At 38.3% G+C, this 23,120-nt stretch overlaps 1 protein-coding gene and 1 long non-coding RNA gene across 2 annotated transcripts in view; one reads left to right on the top strand and one right to left on the bottom strand.

Annotated features, from left to right (window-relative positions):
- insyn2ab (inhibitory synaptic factor 2Ab) overlaps window positions 1-23,120 on the top strand; it is a 52,506-nt gene that overhangs the window by 14,058 nt on the left and 15,328 nt on the right. Inside the window, exons 2-3 of the mRNA XM_073869663.1 lie at window positions 1,648-2,764; window positions 19,444-19,515. Coding sequence (XP_073725764.1) covers window positions 1,653-2,764; window positions 19,444-19,515 — 1,184 coding nt within the window. The 5' untranslated portion in view covers window positions 1,648-1,652. The remainder of the gene's footprint in view (window positions 1-1,647; window positions 2,765-19,443; window positions 19,516-23,120) is intronic.
- On the bottom strand, window positions 2,603-21,182 carry LOC129418024 (uncharacterized). The gene is made up of 3 exons (XR_008635947.2): window positions 20,883-21,182; window positions 20,646-20,754; window positions 2,603-2,735 (listed from the first exon to the last, which is right to left on the bottom strand). It is a non-coding gene; the product is annotated as an uncharacterized lncRNA (long non-coding RNA).

Below are 23,120 nucleotides of genomic sequence, written 5' to 3'. Positions count from 1 at the left end.
GTATGCGTTACCCCCAACACTGTTCGCGAGTGCTTAAAGGAATATTCCATTTTCTTAAAAGAAAAATCCAGATAATTTACTCACCACCATGTCATCCAAAATGTCTTTTTTCAGTCGAGAAGAAATTATGTTTTTTGAGGAAAACATTCCAGGATTTTTCTCATTTTAATGGACTTTAATAGAGCCCAACATTTAATACTTAACTCAACACGTAACAGTTTTTTTTCAACGGAGTTTCAAAGGTCTAAACGATCCCAAACGAGGCATAAGGGTCTTATCTAGCAAAACGATTGTCATTTTTGACAAGAAAGATAAAAATATGCTCTTTAAACCACAACTTTTCGTCTAGGTCCGGTCCAGCGCGACCTAACGTAAATGCGTAGTGACGTAGGGAGGTCACGTGTTACATATATAAAATGCACATTTGCGGACCATTTTAAACAATAAACTGACACAAAAACATTAATTAGTATCAGTTGACACACAACAACGTAGGAACGGTCCTCTTTCTCCACACTTGTAAACACTGGGGCGGAGTTTCGCGTTCCTCCTCTGTGACCTCTTGATGTCATGATTTATTGCGTGGGGTCACGCTGGCGCATCACGACCGGACCTCGATGACAAGTTGTGATTTAAAAGTGCATATTTTTTATTTTTCTTGTCAAAAATGACAATCGTTTCGCTAGATAAGACCCTTATGCCTCGTTTGGGATCGTTTATAGTCCTTTGAAACTCCATTGAAAAAAACTGTTAAATGTTGAGTTAAGTATTAAATGTTGGGCTCTATTAAAGTCCATTAAAATTGAAATTAAAAATTGTTTTCTCAAACAACATAATTTTTTCTCGACTGAACAAAGAAAGACATCAACATTTTGGATAACATGGTGGTGAGTAAATGATCTGGATTTTCCTTTTAAAAAAATTGAATATTCCTTTAAAAAACTTTTTGTGCTGTGTCAAAAAATCCATTTGGTCAGAGTCTGGAGCCCTTGGTGCCCCCTTATTGCCTGGTGCCCTATAGGGCACTCACCCAATCCCATCTATGGTTAATCCGGCCCTGATTTTAGCAAATGCATTAACTAATGTTAACAAATTCTATCTTATTATAAAGTGTTACCTATTCATTACCCATTTTGTACTGTATGTAACCAGCTACTGTACAATGTTTGTTTAAAGTAAATTTACATAAACAACATAATCTGGTTCTATTTAAAAAGTGTATTTTTTAATCTACACTGATTCTAGTTTCAAATGTATTTTTGATGTTTAGACATGTTAAAAATGTATTTCTCTTAATGTCTTCTGTGTTTCTGTATTTGCCATAAAAATTTTGTTGTACTTTATATCTGTCTATTCAAACGCCCCATTCCAGTCTGTGCTTTAACCTCCATCTCACATATACTGGCAGCCTCATTAGAGAGACGAGGGTTAGTTGTAATGGGAAATTTTGAATGCAGGTCGCTCAGTGTCAGCTGTGACTTTCATTGCTAAACAAAACACACGCGCACACAAAAAACAAGCTTTGACTGCCAGGATGTTCTGCTCTGAGGAAAAGACAAAACTAGGCCATCTGTGTTTGAGTTGCAATCACTGGCATTTTATTATGTGTAAACGCTCTCTCTCTCTTTCTGTCTCTCTCTGTCACAGGAGTTATGGTCAGTAAGGAGGCAGGTCGGTGCACTCTGTCAAGCTCAGAGTCCGACTCGGAGTCTGGAGGTCCCTCGCTGGCAGGAGAAAGTGGCGGTCGAGGGGACACGGTACGGAAGCGGAACAAAGCCCTGCAGGTGCGTTTCAAAGACATCTGCGATGCTCAAAATGAGGCCGCCCACCGAGGTGCAAGGGATCGCTCGGTTTCCTGCAAGGTCATCCACAGACGGTACATGACCATGCCTGCCCGCAGGTCCATCCCCAACGTCACCAAAAGCACAGGCGTGCAAACCTCTCCCGACCTGAAGAAACGCTATCAGACTTTCCCCTTCGAACGCAAAAAGTCAAATGTCATTAAACACACTGCTCTAGTGGAAAACCACCCGGATCAGAATAATGGGTTCCTGGGTAGTGTGAAGGGTGGAGAGGAGCGGGTGAGGTGCGACGGAAGGGTGCAGCAGACCAGAGTGCTGCTCCACAGCACACCACAGTGTGGTACCGCTTCTGACTTATCCACTGGACCAGACTGTTCGGATGGAAAGCTGTGCCCTGATCCGGCATGTCAGGGCGGAGATACGGATACAGCTTTGGACTCGAGGAGTGAGGGCGCCAACCTAGGGAGCGGGGCCAAGCACAAAGGATTATCCGGTGAGAGTGAGATAGAGGCCCGCCAGCAGTCCAACTGTGCCAAGGGTGCCTCCTCTACCACAGATCAACCTCTGCAGGTCAGAGGTGACTGTTCGAAGATTTCTGGCCCTATTGCATGGACATCTTTGACACAAGTGGAATGCCTGGAGAGTCCCTCAGGAAGCTGCAAACGCAAAAAAGACGCTACGCTGGTGAACGGCTTGCAAGCGCGGACTCAGGCTTCGTCTCATTCTGCCAGTTGTGCTTCCCAGGCTCACATACAAGCTCACTGTCGTAGTACTCCGAATTTGGGTACCACGGCGTCCCAGCAGGGCTCAGGGGGGCAGCTGATTGCTCTCCCCGGGGCAGATGGAAATGTAAAAGCCAGGCTTGAAGCCATGGAGGCTCTGATCAGTTCTAGCCAAGAAACCATCAAAGTGCTGCTGGGAGTCATACAGGAGCTGGAAAGAGGAGAAGCACAACGTGAGGGGTAAGGCATGGTTTATATAAAAGAAGCTAATTTACACAGTTATTATGTGATAAAAAGCTATGTGTTCATGGACCTGTATTGCGTTTTGATATGAGAGGTGTTGCTGGATATATGTACTGTACTGTACAAAGTCTTAGGCCACCAAAGCTATGCATGCCAGTGCCACCATTGGGTTAGGTCACCACTGACCATATATAATTATTATCTCTTTATTAGAATACAACAAGAAAATACAGACATTTTTTATGCAGAACGCAAGAAAACAAAATAAAATGATACACTTAAGGAACCTGCAGGCTCTCTTAAAGGGGACATATAATGAAAATCTGACTTTTTCTATGTTTAAGTGCTATAATTGGGTCCCTAGTGCTTTGATCAACCTAGAAAATGTGATAAAGATCAACCCAGTAACTTGTGAAAAAAATAGGTCATTGACATTTGGATCCCCTTGTGATGTCAGAAGGGGATAATACCGCCCATTAATCTGCACTATCCAACCACGGCACTGCCATTTAGTGCAGAGATCAGCTTATTTGCATTTACAAGTACACCCAAAATGGCACATTTTTGCTCACACCTACAAAGTGGCAATTTTAACATGCTATAATAAATTATCTACAGTTGTGTTCAAAATTATTCAACCCCAACTGAAATTGATTGTTTTGGTCGGTTTGACATTGATTTTGATCATTCAGTCATCCTGCTTACAATTACATCAAAGAGGCATGTGTAGGTCAAACAAATATAACATAACATTTATAATGAAATAACCACAAATGTCTTTTCTGTGCTCACATCATTATCAGTTTTATTCAACCCCCAAGTGACATTAAATCTTAGTACTTAGTACAACATCCTTTTACAGTTAAAACAGCTTTTAAACGTGAAGCATAGCTTGACACAAGTGTCTTGCAGCGATCTACGGGTATCTTCGCCCATTCATCATGGGCAAAAGCCTCCAGTTCAGTCACATTCTTAGGCTTGCGCACTGCAACTGCTTTCTTTAAGTCCCACCAGAGGTTTTCAATCGGACTTAAGTCTGGTGACTGCGATGGCCACTTCAAAATGTTCCAGCCTTTTTTCTGCAACCATGCTCTAGTGGATTTGGGGGTATGCTTGGGATCATTGTCCTGTTGAAAGGTCCAACGTCTCCCAAGCCTCAGGTTTGTGACGGACTGCAACACATTGTCATCCAATATCTCCTGGTACTGAAGAGAATTCATGGTACCTTGCACACGCTGAAGTTTCCCTGTACCTGCAGAAGCAAAACAGCCCCAAAGCATGATTGACCCCCCACCATGCTTCACAGTAGGCAAGGTGTTCTTTTCTTCATAGGCCTTGTTTTTCCTCCTCCAAACATAGCGTTGATCCATGGGCCCAAACAGTTCTAATTTTCCACAGAACACTATCCCAAAACTTCTGTGGTTTGTCCACATGACTTTTGGCATACTGCAGTCGACTCTTCTTATTCTTTGGAGACAGCAAGGGGGTGCGCCTGGGAGTTCTGGCATGGAGGCCTTCAGTACGCAGGGTGCACCGTATTGTCTGAGCAGAAACTTCAGTACCCACATCTGACAAATCTTTTCTCAGTTCCTCAGCAGTCACACGGGGACTTTTTTCCACTCTACGCTTCAGATAGCGCACAGCAGTCGCAGTTAGCATCTTTTTTCTGCCACGACCAGGAAGCGTTTCAACAGTGCCCTTTGCCTTGAATTTGTGAATGATGCTTCCTATGGTGTCTCTTGGTATGTTTAACATCTTTGCAATCTCCTTATAGCCATTGCCCTTCCTGTGAAGAATAATCACCTCTTCTCTTGTCTTCCTGGACCATTCTCTTGACTTCACCATGTTTGTAACCACACCAGTAAATGTTTAGAAGGAGTTGAGTATCACAGTCATTTTAAAGCTGCCTAATTGGTGCTTATTAGGCTTTATTGCTGTTCCCTGACATCCACAGGTGTTTTCAATACCTGATTGAAAACACTTCAATGAACCTCTGTTCTTCAGAGTGGTAGTTCTTTAAGGGGTTGAATAATTGTGTTAATGAAGAATTTACAAAAGAAACATTTACTACTATATTACAACACCAATTGATGTCATTTTAGTTGCATATGGTTCTTTAAGAAGTCGTTGTATGATTTCATTCTGAATACAATTACAAATGTACACTAAATTCCCTAAAACCCTTAACAGCATTGGGGGGTTGAATAATTTTGAACCCAACTGTATATGGTATTTTGAGCTAGAACTTAACATACGTACTCTGGGGACACCAAAGCTTTATTTGACATCTTAAAAAAATCTTGTGAAATGTCTCCTTTAAACCTATATGACATCAAATACTCTGATCTAATGACTTCAGTCTTCTCAAAGGGCTTTAAGATGTGCTTAGTGACAAGAGAGGTCACACTAAAAACTAACCTTTGCCAGAAGTCGTCATTTTGATCTGAAAATTTATTTAACATATTTTCTGTATTTTAGGTTTATATTTTAATAAAATGAGTGAAAAATAAATATGGATGGTCATTAAAACTTTGGTAAAACAACAAAGATGGTGGTGCCCGAAGTCTTTTGCACGGTATGGGAGAGCGGGGTTAGTTGTCACATGGATTTATACCATTGTGATATGTGGTGTTCAGTAAATGTTAGACAGTGTGAAAGTGTGACAACTTACCCCGCTCTCCCCTACTGTATATGGCTATAAAAAGTTACTGAATTTTCCACTGTAAATAGTGAGGAAAATATAAAAAATACACTTTACTAAAACTTAAATAAGTATTTTTACGAAACAAGTTTAAATGGGATATTAACAGAATATTAAACAATGTGCCACAAAGTATCAATAAACATAAAAAAATAACAACATGCACCATCTGACAATTATAATAAAATAACCTTGTCCATACTTTTTATCAAATAGTCACCACTAGCCTGAAAGTATGTTATTGTGGTTTTATTTTGTTTAATTGAGCTATAAAAATATGATGATATTGAAATTTTAATTTGTAGGACATTTGCAAAAATATTCAAATACAAGAGTGCTTTAACTAGATGTTTATAAACCAACATGAATAACATATTGGAGTCATACAGTTTTGTCATTGTACCAACATTTACAAGTCAGTACCAATACCAGAAAAAAATCCCCACCATGTCCTCATAGTTATCCCAATAAAAGTCATTAAAGCATTAACTAAATAGTAAATAAAGACACTTGACTTTTTTAGCAATAGCTGTACTTATACTAACTTTTAAGTTTTCAAACTAGAATTTTCATTTCAATCCAACATTTACATTAAAATATGCTTATAACATTCAAACGTGCAACCACTATCATGAATCGAAATGATAGTGGTCATTTGTACCTTTTAAAAAGGTCCTAATATATACCATTTTTGTACAGATATGTACACTCCAAAATTACTGGGTTATCTTTGACCCATAATGGGTAAATATTGGACAGAACAGATGCTGGGTTAAAAAATGACCCAATGTCTGATTGTTGGTATGCAACCCTGGGGTATAATAACCCAGCAGTTGGGTTAAAACAACCCAGCATTGGGTCAATTTCAACCCAACGTTGTGTTCCGTCCAACATTTACCCATTATGGGTCAAAGATAACCCAGCCATTTTTGGAGTGTACCTTTGAGGTACCAGTATGTATACCTCTAAGGTACCAATGTGTACCTTTTAGGTACAAAAGTGTACTTTTTGACAACTTTTGTATATTCTTGTACCCCTTTTTTCTGAGAGTGTACCAAAATACTGATATCAGGGTTCCCACACCTTAGTTAACTTTAAATTCAAAGACCTTTCAAGGACTTTCCAGGTCTAATACCCTCAAATTCAAGGACTAAATGTGGGGACACATTTCAAGAGAGAGCAAAGTTACATCGTGTTACCTTTTAAGATACATTGTTACAGTTCCCTTTCAAGGGAACTTACGCTGCGTCACTGTGGTGACACTTTGGGGACGCCTTCAGGGGTAAGTGCATCTGAATGTGTATATCAAATTCAACCAATGGTGAGGCTTAACGACAAAGACAGGGTGACACGGGAGCCAGGAATTATATCGCTATCTGAATTATTGCCAAAAACGGCATTACAGGGATGCAGGAGGTATGGCAAGGGAGACGCAGCTTCTCAGTCCCTTCTCAGGGAACAAGAAGACGTTTTCATGTGTCAAACACAATTATGCAAAAAAGCATTTTGGTATGAATCAACATTCACATACAGAAGATATAAGCATTTAAAGCAAACAGTTTAGCATGTGTGCTTAAAAAGTCTTGAATTTTTATGATATTATACTACACTACACTACACAGGAAATAATATAGATTTTTTCCAGACAACGTCTTGCATAAAATACATTCAAGCACTTTCAATTATCTGTATCTATATGTATTTATATTTTCAAAAACTTTCCAGGGCCTTGATCCCCCCCAGATTCACAAACTTTCAAGGATTTCAAGGACTCGTGGAAACGCTGTGATATATTAATGGTTAGGTCGTTAAAATTACTTGTATTATTGGCAGTGTGATGTAAAGAGCTACTCAAAGCTTTAAAAATATTATTTGTGCTTGAGTTTTACACTTTTTTTACACATTTACCAGACAAGGTCACATAAGGCGAATACCATTGCTAAAATTATCATAGCGGATTTATGAGAAAAGAGCGGTGCAAAGTTCAACAGGGAATCTATTCAACTTCAGAAGCTTGAATATGTATAAATTATACTGTATTTATGGTGCAAGTAACTTATAGCTTTAAAACCGGCACCATGCACAACATACCCATTTACTGTAAAAACCATATCTATCGCAAGTGACAAAATCAGGGTTATTGCAATGGTTGCGGTGACTGTTAAAATAAGACCCTGAGAAGCAAATGAAGTGAAAAGATGCTTTGGATCTTGTTGAAAGCCTTTCACAGACAGCACAGGGACACTTCAATGTCAGATGTCATCCCACATTCACAGTACCTGATGCTGTCCACAGATGTGACGCTAACCTCACTTCCCCTCTGACAGCCAGCCCGATAAGAGGAAGAACTCGATACAGTCAGTGCTCCTCATGTATAATAATGCCTCTCCATTAACTAGACGTCTCTGATTGAAATGCTGGAAGGTTCAGAAGTGCCTTACTCAGCAGTCGTCTGGACGTGATGGTTTATGAGCAACTATTAATCCCTGGTATACATCCGAAATTTTGGGAGTTTAGCAACAGTTATGTGTTCATCAGTGTTTTCAGAATTATAATACAATATAATGATGTCCTGATCACAATTTTTGTCTGTTCTTTGCGTTCCTGGAATTGAGAAACAGCCAATGACAGGCTTGCCTCTCGTTCCTTGGTAACATCGGGCAAGGCAAAAAAGAGGGTGAAATCTAGTGGAGAATACTAGTAAATTGTTAACGTCAATCTTATGTTTAATGTTTGCGGCAATAAATATGAAAAAAAAATCGATTCATGGCCTTTGAGAATTGATTTTGATTCATCATCATCATCAACAACAACAACAACAACAAAAAAATTATTAATCGAAAAATTATTATTTTTCCCAGCCCTATACAAAAGTGTAATTTTTGAAAAGGTACCGCCCCACTGACAACTTTTGTACCTTCTTGTACCTTTATTTGTGAGAGTGTATTAACACAAGGCAAACAGTTAAATTGCGTATTCAGTCAGAACGTGCGCTCTTTGTTTAGGACACTGCGTTGCAGCTGATATAAATAAAGGATCGTGCCGATACATACAGCAAATCCTATTCAGTTTAAAGGCACACAAGGCAAGTCTGAGTATTATTTCTCTACTAGCTCCCCCTAGTGTCTGGGAGTAAATGCTTTCTATATCTGAGACTTTACGAGACTGAAGGACACCGGGTCGGATACAGCGAACTTGCAAGTGGGGTATTCTTCCTACAGACGGTAGGGGCGGGCGAGAGGGTCTTCATTCGTCATGTAATGAGTCATTTAACCGACTTACAAAGATGATTTATTAACATAAAAATGCTGCCTTGTGTCCCTTTAAAAATGCCTTGATCGCCCGAAACTGATCTTTGTGATCAGCTCAGTACATCTCTAATGTAATACAATACAATGGGGAGAAATGAAAGTTAAGCCACTATTTCTGTGTAAAAGTATTCCTGTTTTATTTATTAACCACCTGTAATTTAACCAGGTGCTAAAAATGCTGAAATAGAGTATTTTAATGAAGCAATTTTTATTCTCGTCACTGCAGACTGCACTGCATGATCTCCTTTCTACACTATTAAAAAAAGGTGCTTCATGATGCCATAAAAGAACCATTTTTTGCTGAATGGTTCCATAAAGAACCTTTACCATTCAAAATAGAGGTCTTAACAGGGCCACTTAGATCCAGATACCCAAAGGGTTTCGGGTATAAAGGTTTCACATGTGCCTCGGACACGGGTCGGGTATAATAATAGCGGGTAGTTTAAAATAATTGGTTGCGAGGGAACCAAGGTTTCTTTCTGGTGTGTGCAGGGCTGCAGACTGGACACACGTCCGTGCTGTTTAAATTAGTCCAGTCGGGTAAAAAAATTCCACTGAGTCAGGTCGGACTCGAGTCTAGTTAATTTTCGGGTTTGTCTTGGTTCAGGTCTTTCTTTTGGGTAAAATTTCGGTTCGGGTACATTTCTTGGGAGCCAAGATTACCTCTCATCCAAATAATCTTTGACAAATTTACATTTTAAAAAGAAAAGAGATGGTTCTTTGAAGAACCTTTGACTGAAAGGTTCTTTTTGGAACCAAAAATGGCATCGCCTTTTAAGCACCTTAATTTTTATTGTATGCAAACCGGCATATTTTTCAAATCCCAGAACCAGATTTTAATTAAAAAGAGATGTTTTATAACATTTTCTGTTGATCTTAGTGGCAGTAATTCATCAAAGATGGTTTAGGCAAGCACACTTTCTGAATTTAAAACAGCGACTGGATTGTATTGGTGGAGCAATGCTTTACATTCCCAGTAAAATTCCCTGATCACTGCAGTCTCTGCATCCTATACAGCTTTTAGAAAGATGGGAAATTGTGGCATGCAAATTGCATGCAACACATTTTTCAGATGTGGCCTAGTTGTGCCATTAACTGACGTGCATAACTCGTACTAAATAAGTTGTAAATCAGCACAGGCAGTTGAAAGCCTCATCAGAAATGAGGTTTCAGCTCTGGAGAATTATACAATTGACTGTACAATGACTTACGATATAAAACAGATTTTAGATTTGGAATTTATTTGTATTAGCTGTATTGTTCAGTTTTTGTGATGTTTTATGCACCAGCTGCAACAAATCAACAAATTCTTGAGAATCTTTTCATCACAGGGCAGCACAACTTGACCCAAAAGCATTTTAAATGTTAAATTGCAGTGTAATATCCATTTAAAGGGATACCCAAAAATAAAAATTCTGTCACCCTCATGTTGATCTGAATCTGTATGAGTTTCTTTATTCTGTTGAACACACAAGAAAATATTTTGGTAAATGATGTGACCAAACAGTTGACGGTACCCATTGACTTCCATAGTTGGAAAAACAAAATACTACACTGTAAAAATGGGCGGGGTAAAAATGACCCTATGCTGGGTTAAAGGTTCTTCAAGCGAATTCATGCATTTTAGACCATTTTTTGTTAGCTACGCTCTGTTTGTTTGAAAACAGTTCAAACATCAACAAAAAGTGACGGCGCACAGATTCGCTTAGAGCGCCTTTAAAAATTAACCAATGTTGGGTTGTTGTTATGCAACCCTGGGGTATAATAACCCAGCAGTTAGGTTAAAAGAACCCAGCATTGAGTCAATTTTAACCCAGCGTTGTGTTCTGTCCAGTTTTTATCTATTATGGGTCAAAAATAACACAACCATTTTTAGAGTGTACGGAAGTCAATGGGTACCGTTAACTGCTCTGTACGTCAAAAACTTAAAATATGAGTTTTAATTGTCTTGCACAACCAATTTAGTTAAACTTGCATGCAGCATTACAGCATTTTTTTACAGCGTGTGTACAGTGTTCCTTTCTAACTAGCTATTTCTATTACCCTTCAAATTGTGCAAAATGAAATAGCGAATTGAAAGTTCCCCCAATGGAACACGTCAATTTCACATAAACTCCTAAAATGTTGTTACGCTTGCGTGAAGTGTTTTTCTCCCGCAAAATCTTAAAAACTAAATATATCGCAAAACTGCAATGGAAATGCAATATATGGCATTTACAGGTCACCTGGCGTGCGTAAACCTCACATGATATTTTGCATATATATGTGGCATCACAAGAACCGACAAGCATATGAAAATACAGCGAGAGTGATTTGTGAGAGCGATTCGTGAATTGATTCGTGAGTTGCGATTCGTGCTGTATGCTTTCGAGTCGCTCTAGCGGTATTTTGATGTTATACGCATATCGGTTTGCAAAGCGTTGTATGAAGTTGAACACACCAGTCGCCATGGTTTTCAGATGATTTATCACCAGAAAATAAAATGAGTTCCCTTTCAACACGGTTCACTTCGCATTGCGTCAGTTGCTGACGCTATATGGGGAAACTCCCACAGCAACTGACGCAATGCGAAGTGAACCATTATTTCAGGTAACCGGGGTTACGTGAGTAACCTAAGCGTTTTGAGTACCATAACATCGGTTAATGGAAAATTTTTGCGCAAATCCTAAACGAAAACACAGTTTATTAATTAAGAATAAACAAGAAATTATTTCTGATTTAAACAGTATCTTTAATGTTAATGCTTTGCACGCATTGTTCACATTTAAATCCTGTTTAAATGAACAAAAATACAGACCTATGCTAAATTCGATTCTCTTTCATTCAAATTTGTGTCTGCTTTTGTCCACTTAGTCGCATTGACATAGCTTTTTTATACCCAGTCCACTTGAATAATATTTCATTGATTGTATTATACTGCACTTGTTTCAATCAAACTTCACTCTGTTTGATATAAGCATTGACGGTATCTTTTTATTACTATAGTGTGCTCCTTATTTCAAATCAATAGAAATTATGTCAGCAACTCCTTCATCCACAAAACTACTGTAGTACAGGGCAGAACAGACGGCTGCTTGTTTACTTAAAAGCATTCAGTGCATGCTAGCTATGCATATAATCAAATCACAGCCTAAACCTTGTATACGTATACAGTGAGCTATAGCCATACAGTCTCACATATACAGTAAAGGTGCTAAATGCATTTTTGGTTCACTACAGAACCTTTAGGTCACTTTAGCAAACACTTAATAGCCTGTAAAACTTTTTCCATGCACAAATAACCTGTTGTGCAACAGAAAGGTTTTGTGGATGTTAAAGGTTCTTGAAACCATACAACCTTTATTTTAATACACAGTATCAGTTTCTGTATGTGACCCATCCAGTACCCTGGTGTGTTTTAAATCCTAAACTAATGTATAAAAAGCTTCTGTCCACATATTCTGCTACTTAACATCATCCAAATTGACATTGCCTGTTTAGTTAGTAGACACCTCACCAGCAGCAGATGGATGGTTTATATCCACCCCCTTTAAAAAATTCCTTGAAATGTCCCTAATTGGTCACTTTATGGCTGTGGAGTTGATATAGAAACCCTCAGCACTGACTGTCCTTCAGGCATTGCACTGAGCAGATAATGGCCCCAAAGCCTAACCAACAGTCTGAGGAGCGGTAGAGCTCTTTCTAATCCTGAGCCAGGAGTGAGAAAAGCGGACCGTATTTTCCGAACACAAAACCAGCCTCAATTAGCATCGCCTCATCAGGCATGCCTTTCATCTTCCGAAGGAAACGTGCACCCATCTTCCACAATGAGTGTGTGGGTTATTATTAGAGGTAGGACGTCCGTGCATTCGCTCCCACATGCTAGGTGTCATCAGAGCAGCAGAGCTCAAAAACGATGAGTGGGCACATGAAAGCTCAGCCGGTCTCCCTGGGTTAAACCAACCACGGCCAGGGGTTTGATGTTCCTCCCTGTCTGAGAGCAGGGCTTTTAATTCAAACAAAGCGTCTGTATGCTGCTGACAGCAAGGGTGGGCAGAGCACAAAGTGCCAAGCACTCAGGAGCCTGGCATGGATGGATCTGGTACACCAGAGGTAGAGACCCTAGGTGTTCAGCCAGCTTTTAGTGCTGATGGATGTTGTGGTGTGCCTGGTAGGGTTAGTTGGCTTCCAGGTAACAGTTTGCAACTTACTACAAATCCACTATTGAGTATCTGTGCAATATGTATTATAATTGCATTCATTTGGCAGACACTTTTTTTTAAAGGAATAGTCTACTCATTTTCAATATTAAAATATGTTATTACCTTAACTAAGAATTGTTGATACATCCCTCTATCATCTGTGTGCGTGCACGTAAGCGCTGGAGCGCGCTGCGACGCTTCGATAGCATTTAGCTTAGCCCCATTCATTCAATGGTACCATTTAGAGATAAAGTTAGAAGTGACCAAACACATCAACGTTTTTCCTATTTAAGACGAGTTGTTATACGAGCAAGTTTGGTGGTACAAAATAAAACGTAGCGCTTTTCTAAACGGATTTAAAAGAGTAACTATATTTTATGGCGTAATAGCACTTTTGGGAGTACTTCGACTCGGCGCAGTAACACCCTCCCTCTCCCATTATGAGAGTGAGAAGGGGAGCGGACTTTTCAGGCGAGTCGAAGTACTCCCAAAAGTGCTATTACGCGATAAAATATAGTTCCTCTTTTAAATCCGCTTAGAAAAGCGCTACGTTTTATTTTGTACCACCAAACTTGCTCGTATAACTACTCATCTTAAATAGGAAAAACGTTGATGTGTTTGGTCACTTCTAACTTTATCTCTAAATGGTACCATTGAATGAATGGGGCTAAGCTAAATGCTATCGAAGCGTCGCAGCGCGCTCCAGCGCTTACGTGCACGCACACAGATGATAGAGGGATGTATCAACAATTCTTAGTTAAGGTAATAACATATTTTAATATTGAAAATGAGTAGACTATTCCTTTAAGTGACTTGGTGTTTATTTTTATTAGTTGTATTCTTTAAGACTCAAACCCATGACCTTTGCATTGGTAGCACTTTGTTGGTTATTTATGCATTTGCCAAATTTAATCTAAAAATATAACCTTGATATCTTTAATAATGACAGAGTAAGGTCATGCCATAAATCAAACTGAAAACAATGGCTGAAATTGTGAAAATTATGACTGAAATATGCAACTTCAAAACTGTAAATGTTTTTTTCTAATGCATTTCCTATTTTAAGGGAGGCATTAAATAAAGTTTTTGTCTGCTTTGGCTTTGCTAATCTCTCCAATTAATAATAATACATCATTTTGTTCTTCTCACTGAGAATCATCATTATATTAGAGGATGGCAGGCTTATCCTCATTCATTGCTTTCCAAAGACAGTTGGTGATGTTTTCAAATAGAGAGCCAGCCACCTGAATTGCTTTTAAATCATTATCACGACTGGCTCATTAGTGTGTCAATGACTATCCAGACTGAAAACAGATTGCCGGCGTCTGGAAAACAATGGGATTTTGCCTGCTTTGCTGTGGGCTATTTGAATTCCTAAACCTTCCTAATGCATTTCCTTACCTTGACAACACAATTAAGCAACAATCAATAAGACTAGCGAACAAACCCACAACCCTACAAATTAAAATTTGCTGTGTAACTTGCACCGCATTGTTTGTGTTACGCTAGGGTGACCTTATTTTAGTTTTCAAATGAGAGGACAGTGGGTGCAGGAGGTAAACAAACACAGTGTTAAAAAATATATAAACATAGTTTGAATACTTTTATTGAATTTTATACCAGCCATATTGCAGTATGTCACTATATTAAAAAGATAGGTATAACATTTGTGTACATTTACTTTGTGTATCGATTGAGTGACCCACATACAAGACCACCCAGAACGGCTTAGCAAATGCATAACAACACCCTAACATTGTATAGGCAATTTTTGCATGGAAAATACCTCATTTATTTATATCAAATATATTTTCTGTAAATGTGATTCTTCTCTCTATATTTAGATTTTTTTTCAGTACACTGAAAAAATGATTCATTCAATTTACTAAATTTTTTAAAGGTAAGTGGTCGCAAACGATTTATTTAAGCTACATTTAAACAAAAAATTAGAAAAACAAAACAAAAAACTTTTGTTTAAATATAAGTTTTGTTTTTTTAAATGCTACCCCACGGATTAATTGATGACTTTGTACCTGTGGATATGCTGAGGTGGGAACCTTTTTAAGTAATGCTTTTCAAAACACGGCGCTGTCCGAGTGCTGAAACGTTTCGGCTCTCCATACGTTTGTAAATTCTTTATATCCTGTATGTTACAAATAAAGTATTTTCAGAGTACAAACCTTTTTTTGCATATTTCTAAATTATTCTTTGAGATTACGCTGATCATGGAGGCTATCCATATATTTATAACAATTAAAAGCCTGCTATTTTAACTTCCATGATTGAAAGAAAATGACTTTTAAAGAGAACTAAAGGTTTTGATACAAAAAAACAACAATTTCAATACAAATAAAAACAATGCAATTTTGTAACATCATTCTTAAACTGGTGGTCTTCTTCCTCCGCTTAGTTTTTCAGTTCACAAATTCCGCCATCTAAATAGCAAATCAGGTGAGCGCCAGCGCAACTGGCTTTTAAAACGATGAGAGCTGAGACTTCATTGGTTTATGGCATGTTACGCCTAAAACACACCCATTACTCATTGCAAGAATAGGAACCACCCCTTTAGACTGTGCGCCAGGCGCACAAACCATTTTTCCGGTTGTTAAATTAGCAAAAATGATTCGGACACACAAATAGTACCCTATATCGTTGGAGTACACTGTAAAAAGTGAAAAGGTGGATTAAGTAAAAAATACTTCAGTTGGTAACACCTAAAATGTAAATTTTTTCAACTTAATATTTTCACTTAAACATATAAGTTGAAATAAATAAATGTTTTGGGTGTTACCAATTTAAGTATTTTTTACGGTGTATGTCACATTTATTTCCATTAGTATATTATAGATTGAGTAATGTGAGACGTCTCTGCTGTCAGTGTCAGTTTTTCACAAGTTTTTCCAGCAACGTAGTAATGTGTCATCCATGCTCTCTAAGGGCACAACTCCAGCTAGAGGGCAGATTGTGTTTTTCAACAGAGCTGAGGTCTGCAATAACTAAGATCTAGTTCCCAGGGACAAAGCACAGCACTCATGTGTAATTCAGTGACGTGCGTACACACATTTAACTATATAAGATTAACTGAAATATTTACATAATATTACCATACAGTCCACTTTTACACTTACTTTTTATAAATGTGCATGATAAGAATAACGTATCCCAGCAACTCAACTAAATCAATTCATTCCATGCACAAAGTCGCCGGTCAGCTACAATCCTTTAAGCTTCAAGCTTAGTAGGCAAGTTACAGTCAAGCTTCTCCTGTGAAAATAGTTAAATTACTATAATACTTTTAGCATTTTGTCTTGTTTTCTAGTACAAATATCATAAACCAAATATTCTTAAATCAAGATATGTTTACTTGAGTACCAAAGTAACCTAAGATGACCAACAACCTTAGATTAGGATTTAAAGTTTATTTTTCTTATTCCGTTGGCAATTTTTATTCTTGTTTTAATTTGTATAATTTTGTTCAAAAAACAAGTCTTAATACAGTATCTTATGTCATTTTGTTTCTCAAGTAAACATATGAGAAGCTCATAAAGCTTAATATACTGATTCCTAAACGCAGCAACCCAAATGCACACCTGACAGACCTCTAGATCACATCTTGTGTTTATTCTTGGAGTCACCTTGACCACCGTTAGTCCCCTGTTCTCCTGCTACTCATGGTTATGCTTGACCTTCCTGATCTTTCATGATAATTGCTCTTCTTATGGGCTTCTACCATGATGAAGGGTTCAATCATTCAATTCACATTTTTTTTCAGATCACACTGATCGCATTGATTTTTTTACAGCTCTCTCTTGAGATGCAGTGCTGTGTTTTTGAGGTGATGGGGTAAAATAGAATTTATTCAAGTCCATAAATAAGTATACAGCTTAGCACATCTGGTGTTATCTGCTACTGCATGGTTGCAGCAAATCGTTGCTTTTCCTTCAGTCCTCTGTGTTTGCAGATAATGTGTGTAGCAGTTTCCCTGTAAACTCCTCGGCAACGTCAGATCGAACTGAGCGCAGAATATCAATGACCATCCTGACACTCGAGAGCTCAGAGGGATAAAGTGATCCAATTAGGCCTTCATTAAGGTTTAATGAAAATGCATAACTGCGTGGCTACCGGGTACGGCCCTCGTATCATCTCTGGAGGATTGCGAGGCATGTGTCACAGTGTCACATCAGCTCACAAATAATATATCAAAACCACTTGAAGTGTGCCAGCCTAGTGCATGATCCATCAATCCCTTGTACATACATTAATGCCACTACAGCCCAGGGGCCACAATTGAACAGTGGATAGAAACAGGGAATTCAATGCTGGGGTCTTCCATCATGAAATAATGCATTGAAATTTGAGGCAGAATAAAGCAATAAGTCCTGCATTACGGTGACTTTAATGTGGTTACGGGCTGATTTTCAACAAGGCAGAATAGCAATATGATAAAAGATAATTCTATTTATTAAGAATAAGAATCACAATAAACAATTCTTCCACTAAGTTAGTCATTAGTCTATGGGCCACTTATGGTAACAAATGAATGTAGCAAATTGGCTTATTGATAAAGAATTAATCTGATGTCACAGGTGTAATCACCGATGTGCATTTACCTTATCAGATATTTCACAGTGGCTTTTAACTAATCAGATCTCATCTAATCAGACTTGTTTACCTTAATTAGCTGCTTTATATAGAAGATTTAAAGTTGAATAAGCTTTAAAAGTAGAATCTGTTTACGGTACTCTTGTGAAGCATCTAAATATATTAAGATATATGCACTCCCTACTGAAAAATCAACATGATCTCACAAATTTCGGTGAAATAGTCACGCAATATTTTGCTAATTTTTGCATGTCATTGTCACGTATTGCCACCATTTTACGTGCCTGTGCAACGACTTCCTTTTTCGTGTAAGTTTCACGTATTGGTTACTCAACTGTTTTTCCTATTTTTAAATCATTGTTGCTTCGGTTTGGAGTTAGATTTGCTGTTTGCGTTAGGATGTCACTTTAAGTATCTGTTTATACAATTTTTTCGTAAGGTTTTTAAACCATTGTCGCCTGACATTAGGGTTAGAGTTGGGTTTGGGTAAGGATGTCATTTTATGTAACAAAGTCGTTCTAACCCCAAACCAAAGCGACAATGGTAAGAAAATAGGACAAATCTGTTGTGTAACCAATACGTGAAACTTACACAAAAAAGAAAGTCGTGGCACGGGCACGTAAAATGGTGGAAATACGTTACAATAACATGGAAAATTAGAAAAAATATTGTGTGACTATTTCACAGATTTTGTGAGATCAAGATGTGAAAAAGTTAAAACTAGCTAAAACCAGCTACCAGCTTATGCTGGTCTTTGCTGGAATTTTCAGTGGGGCAGGCAGAAAAAGTGGTCAAAAATGGCCCATAGCTGTCACTGGGGCACCTGATATTTTTCTCATCTGTAATTCAGTTTTTATTGCATTACATCTCTTGTTCTCCCTCCCTATATGGTATATACGCTATTGAAAGTTGTGACTTGATGCAAACTATCCCTGCCCCTCCTTCTCATACTTCTGAGTAACAGCTCTTCTATGGACAAACACTTCAAGGTCCCAGCGAGATTTATTGATCGCATGGTGACAGTGACATGATTTGACGCAAGGTATCGATGAGCGATTTAAATTCGATATATATATATATTATATCACAGCATCTCGTAGGCCGTGGCCGTCACGTCATCCAGTGATGACGTGACTATATATATATAAATATCAGAAATGTGTTTAGAAGCCATATCACAGTTATTGAAAGAAATAATACTGCGAAATATATCGATATTGAATAATTCTCAAGCGTACCTCAATCTATTTATTAGTACCTCAGAGGTACATATTGGTACCACATGTATACATATCTGCATAGATATGTATAATAAAGGCTAGATGTGTTACAGCGGAGTCGCTAACGTCATCACCTGGCGGCCAACTTACCACAGGGAGCTCGCTCACTCGTAACACTGTGTTTTAATAATGTATGTACATTTAAATGACCATAACTTGGTCGATTTTCTACCGATTTTCAAATGGTTTGGTTTCTCGGGGCGATAATTCTGGATGCTTTAACATGTTTTTTTTTTAGTATAAGTATGCAGTGTCATAGGTACAACTTTGAAGTTTATAAAAAAACTGTTTGAAAATCGGTAGAAAATTAAGCAAATTAGGGTTATTTAAAAGTACATGCATCATTACAACACTACGAGTGAGCGAGCCCCCTGTGGTAAGATGGCTGCCAAATGCTCCCGCGGGCAGGACATCTAGCCTTTATTATACATATCTATGCATATCTGTACCTAAAAGTTCCTACATATTAGGACCTTTTTAAAGGGTGCTGCACCAGTAACAGCTTGTGACCATTTTTCTGGCAATGTGTTTTATTTTAATATGAAGCCCTGAGTTCTGTTGTTTTTGTGCACTATATTTATCAGACATTGTTTCTCCACAGACTGTCATATCGAACCGGGCAAGATACAGCCAACTGTGACACATGTCGTAACAGTGCCTGCATCATATACAGGTGAGTCTCTGCCTAAAACAATATCTAAAGACATCCTAGTCTGTGATCTACTGTAGGCTGGAATCCACACCCTTTTTGAAATGCTTTGTGTACACTACTATGTTTTGAATTGCACATACGATAGAAAATTGACTCCCTAATCCGCTCGCTTTTTTTCAAGAGGATCTTTGCGTACTAAAGCCAATATGTCCTCACAAACATTTCTGCGAGATCATACTGTCAATTGGTCAAAGCTTTGAAGAACCAAATCCTTGCTGTTAGCCTGATCTCCTCCACCAATGAGAATTTTCAGGGGTAGAAATGAAAAACATTCTGACTCGGTTGCTTTGATGCCTGCGGTCATACGAATTTACATGACCACATGAAAAATCCACTTTTAGATGGCAAACTGGAATTCTATTAAATTTGTGCTCCATTTAATTAAACGCTTGTATAGGAATGCAGGTTATGTCAGGTACATAATGCATGATTCTCAAAACAACTATTCCTTCCAAAATAAATGGAATCGGAGTTAATTATTTTGTTCTTAAAAGCAATAAATTTTAAATGGTTGTGGAGTTAAAGAGCTTGTTGACTTTAAAGGCAGTGCTTTGAAAGTATAAGTGCTTTCATTTGGTAGAAAAATAGAGGGTCACATTACTCTTTTTCTCTCTTTTAAACACACACACGCATTTGTGTGTGTAATCTGAAATGGAAACGAGAAACTTACTGGTTATGACACCATGGTGTGGTGAGGGCTTAGCTTATGAATATTAATTAGGTTATGCTGATGTTTTTAAGGGGCAATATTTACAAATTAAATGAATTTCAGAAGCTTTCTTACCTTTATAAGGGCATTATATAAAAAGCATATGGCCATTGCAAATAACCCAGCCGTTGCCAGTGCACAATGCAATACTTACATTAACACTTGTAAATTTACTAGTATTTATATTATTTAACACCAAATAAAAACGTCTTAAATTGTGTTGGGCATTATGAAAATAAGATGTTGTGTTCTTAAAATGGGAAGGCATCCAGATTCATTGAAATTTGGTGATTTATGTGTAAATCTGTCAGACTTTCTCTGTATGTATATATACTTCAGTTGAGCTTATTCAACCATGCAATCCAAAATGCACCAGACCTACCTTACATGCACGCATAGTACCACTAGTAATTTCAGGCCTCCTGAATTCAATCATCTATGGTCCACTTCGATTTTTTTTAGGCCTGGGCTCCTGGAATTGTATTGTGACACTGCGAACGCAAATTCGCACGTGCAATGTTTACTTTTCAGCAATATGCTCGCACAACATTTTGCCTCGAAAGCGTTTTTGCATTAATTTATTTACACATTGAAATCAAATGCAGTGACATGTACATACTGCAAGTGTTTGCCATCTATCATCAGATAAATGCGGCACTTCACCGCCTACGAGACAGCCCTGGAATACATTTACCTGGGTCAGAAAAGAAATCAAAAATATGCAATTCAATTTACACAGTGAGGAAGTCAAATCACACACACACACATATGTGAACTACATGAGCGTGTCAGCACTCATTGAACACAAGCCCACAGGACTAAAGCTACTATTAAAAGTAAAACACATTGTCAATTTCAAGTGTGCACACAGGCATGGATAGTAATTGGTTGACTTAGGTTATAAGTATGAAGAAATAAAGAAATAGTTCACTTAACAAAAAAATTATTCACCCTTAGGTCAATAAAAACCTGTTTGACACAAAAGGCCATGCTAGGCAGTATATGTCACTGTTTTGTGCAATATAATTTACATACATTAAAATACTTCACAATTAAGGATGCTAAATACCATTGGTTATTATACAGGTGCTGGTCATATAATTAGAATATCATCAAAAAATTTATTTATTTCACTTTTCCATTCAAAAAGTGAAACGTGTATATTATATTCATTCATTAATTACACACATACTGATATATTTTAAATGTTTATTTTTTTTAATTTTGATGATTATAACTGACAACTAAGGAAAATTCCAAATTCAGTATCTCAGAAAATATGAATATTGTGAAAGGTTCAATATTGAAGACACCTAGTGCCACACGCTAATCAGCTAATTAACTCAAAACACCTGCAAAGGCCTTTCAATGGTCTCTCAGTCTAGTTCTGTAGGCTACACAATCATGGGGAAGTCTGCTGACTGGACAGTTGACACAAAAGGTCATGGCAAAAGAGGCTGGCTGTTCACAGAGCTCTGTGTCCAATCACATTAATAAAAAGGCGAAGGGAAGGAAAAGATGTGGTAGAAAAAAGTGTACAAGCACTTTTTTCAGGGATGACCGCACCCTGGAGAGCACTGTGAAACAAAACCCATTCAAAAATTTGGGGACTGCAGCTGGAGTCAGTGCTTAAAGAACCACTTGGCACAGACATATGACAGACATGGGTTTCAGCTGTCGCATTTCTTGCGTCAAGTCACTCTTGAACAACAGACAGCGTCAGAAGCGTCTCGCCTGAGCTAAAAACAAAAGGGACTGGATTGCTGCTGAGTGGTCCAAAGTTATGTTCTCTGATGAAAGTAAATTTTGCTTTTCCTTTGGAAATCAGGGTTACTTTGGAAATCAGGGTCCCTGGGCTAAAAACAAAAGGGACTGGATTGCTGCTGAGTGGTCCAAAGTTATGTTCTCTGATGAAAGTAAATTTTGCTTTTCCTTTGGAAATCAGGGTTCCTTTGGAAATCAGGGTCCCTGGGCTAAAAACAAAAGGGACTGGATTGCTGCTGAGTGGTCCAAAGTTATGTTCTCTGATGAAAGTAAATTTTGCTTTTCCTTTGGAAATCAGGGTCCCAGAGTATGGAGGAAGAAAGGAGAGGCACACAATTCACATTGCTTGAAGTCCAGTGTAAAAAAGTCAGTGATGGTTTGGGGTGCCATGTCATCTGCAGGTGTTGGTCCACCATGTGTTTTCTGAGGTCCAAAGTCAACGCAGCCATATACCAGGAAGTTTTAGAGCACGTTATGCTTCTTGCTGCTGACCAACTTTATGGAGATGCAGATTTCATTTTCCAACAGGACTTTGCACCTTCACACAGTGCCAAAGCTACCAGTACCTAGTTTAAGGACCATGGCATCCCTGTTCTTAATAGGCCAGCAAACTCGCTTGACATTAACTCCATGACCTTAACAATGCAGAAGAGCTGAAGGCCATCAGAACAACCCTGGTGTTAGTGAGGATGATGTGGTTGTCATAGTCACCATGATGATATGGTGAAGAGGGGAGAGATGCTTTGGTTGGGGCTCATGAATCAAAGCAGTCTGTCTGTGTGTGTGTGTGTGTGTGTGTGTGTGTGTGTGTGTGTGTGTGTGTGTGTGTGTGTGTGTGTGTAGTTACGTAGATACTATACAGTAACTTTATTCTATGTCCTCCATAGTTAAGTGCTCATCCAATGGACTCTTTATGACCCATAAAGGCTTATACAGGGGTTAAAATAGATCCCAGCATGGTATGTGATAGAGCTCGCACTATTACTCCATCTCAACTCTCTCAAAGCAACAGATAAGGGACAGTAAGCTAAATGCTTCTAGCAAACAACTAACTGGTTAGCTGCAGCACACTGCACCACTGCATTCTTTTAAA

The sequence above is a fragment of the Misgurnus anguillicaudatus genome, chromosome 7 (assembly GCF_027580225.2).
Source record: "Misgurnus anguillicaudatus chromosome 7, ASM2758022v2, whole genome shotgun sequence".
Taxonomy (NCBI): Eukaryota; Metazoa; Chordata; class Actinopteri; order Cypriniformes; family Cobitidae; genus Misgurnus; species Misgurnus anguillicaudatus.
This window is presented reverse-complemented; position numbering and strand designations above follow the sequence as displayed.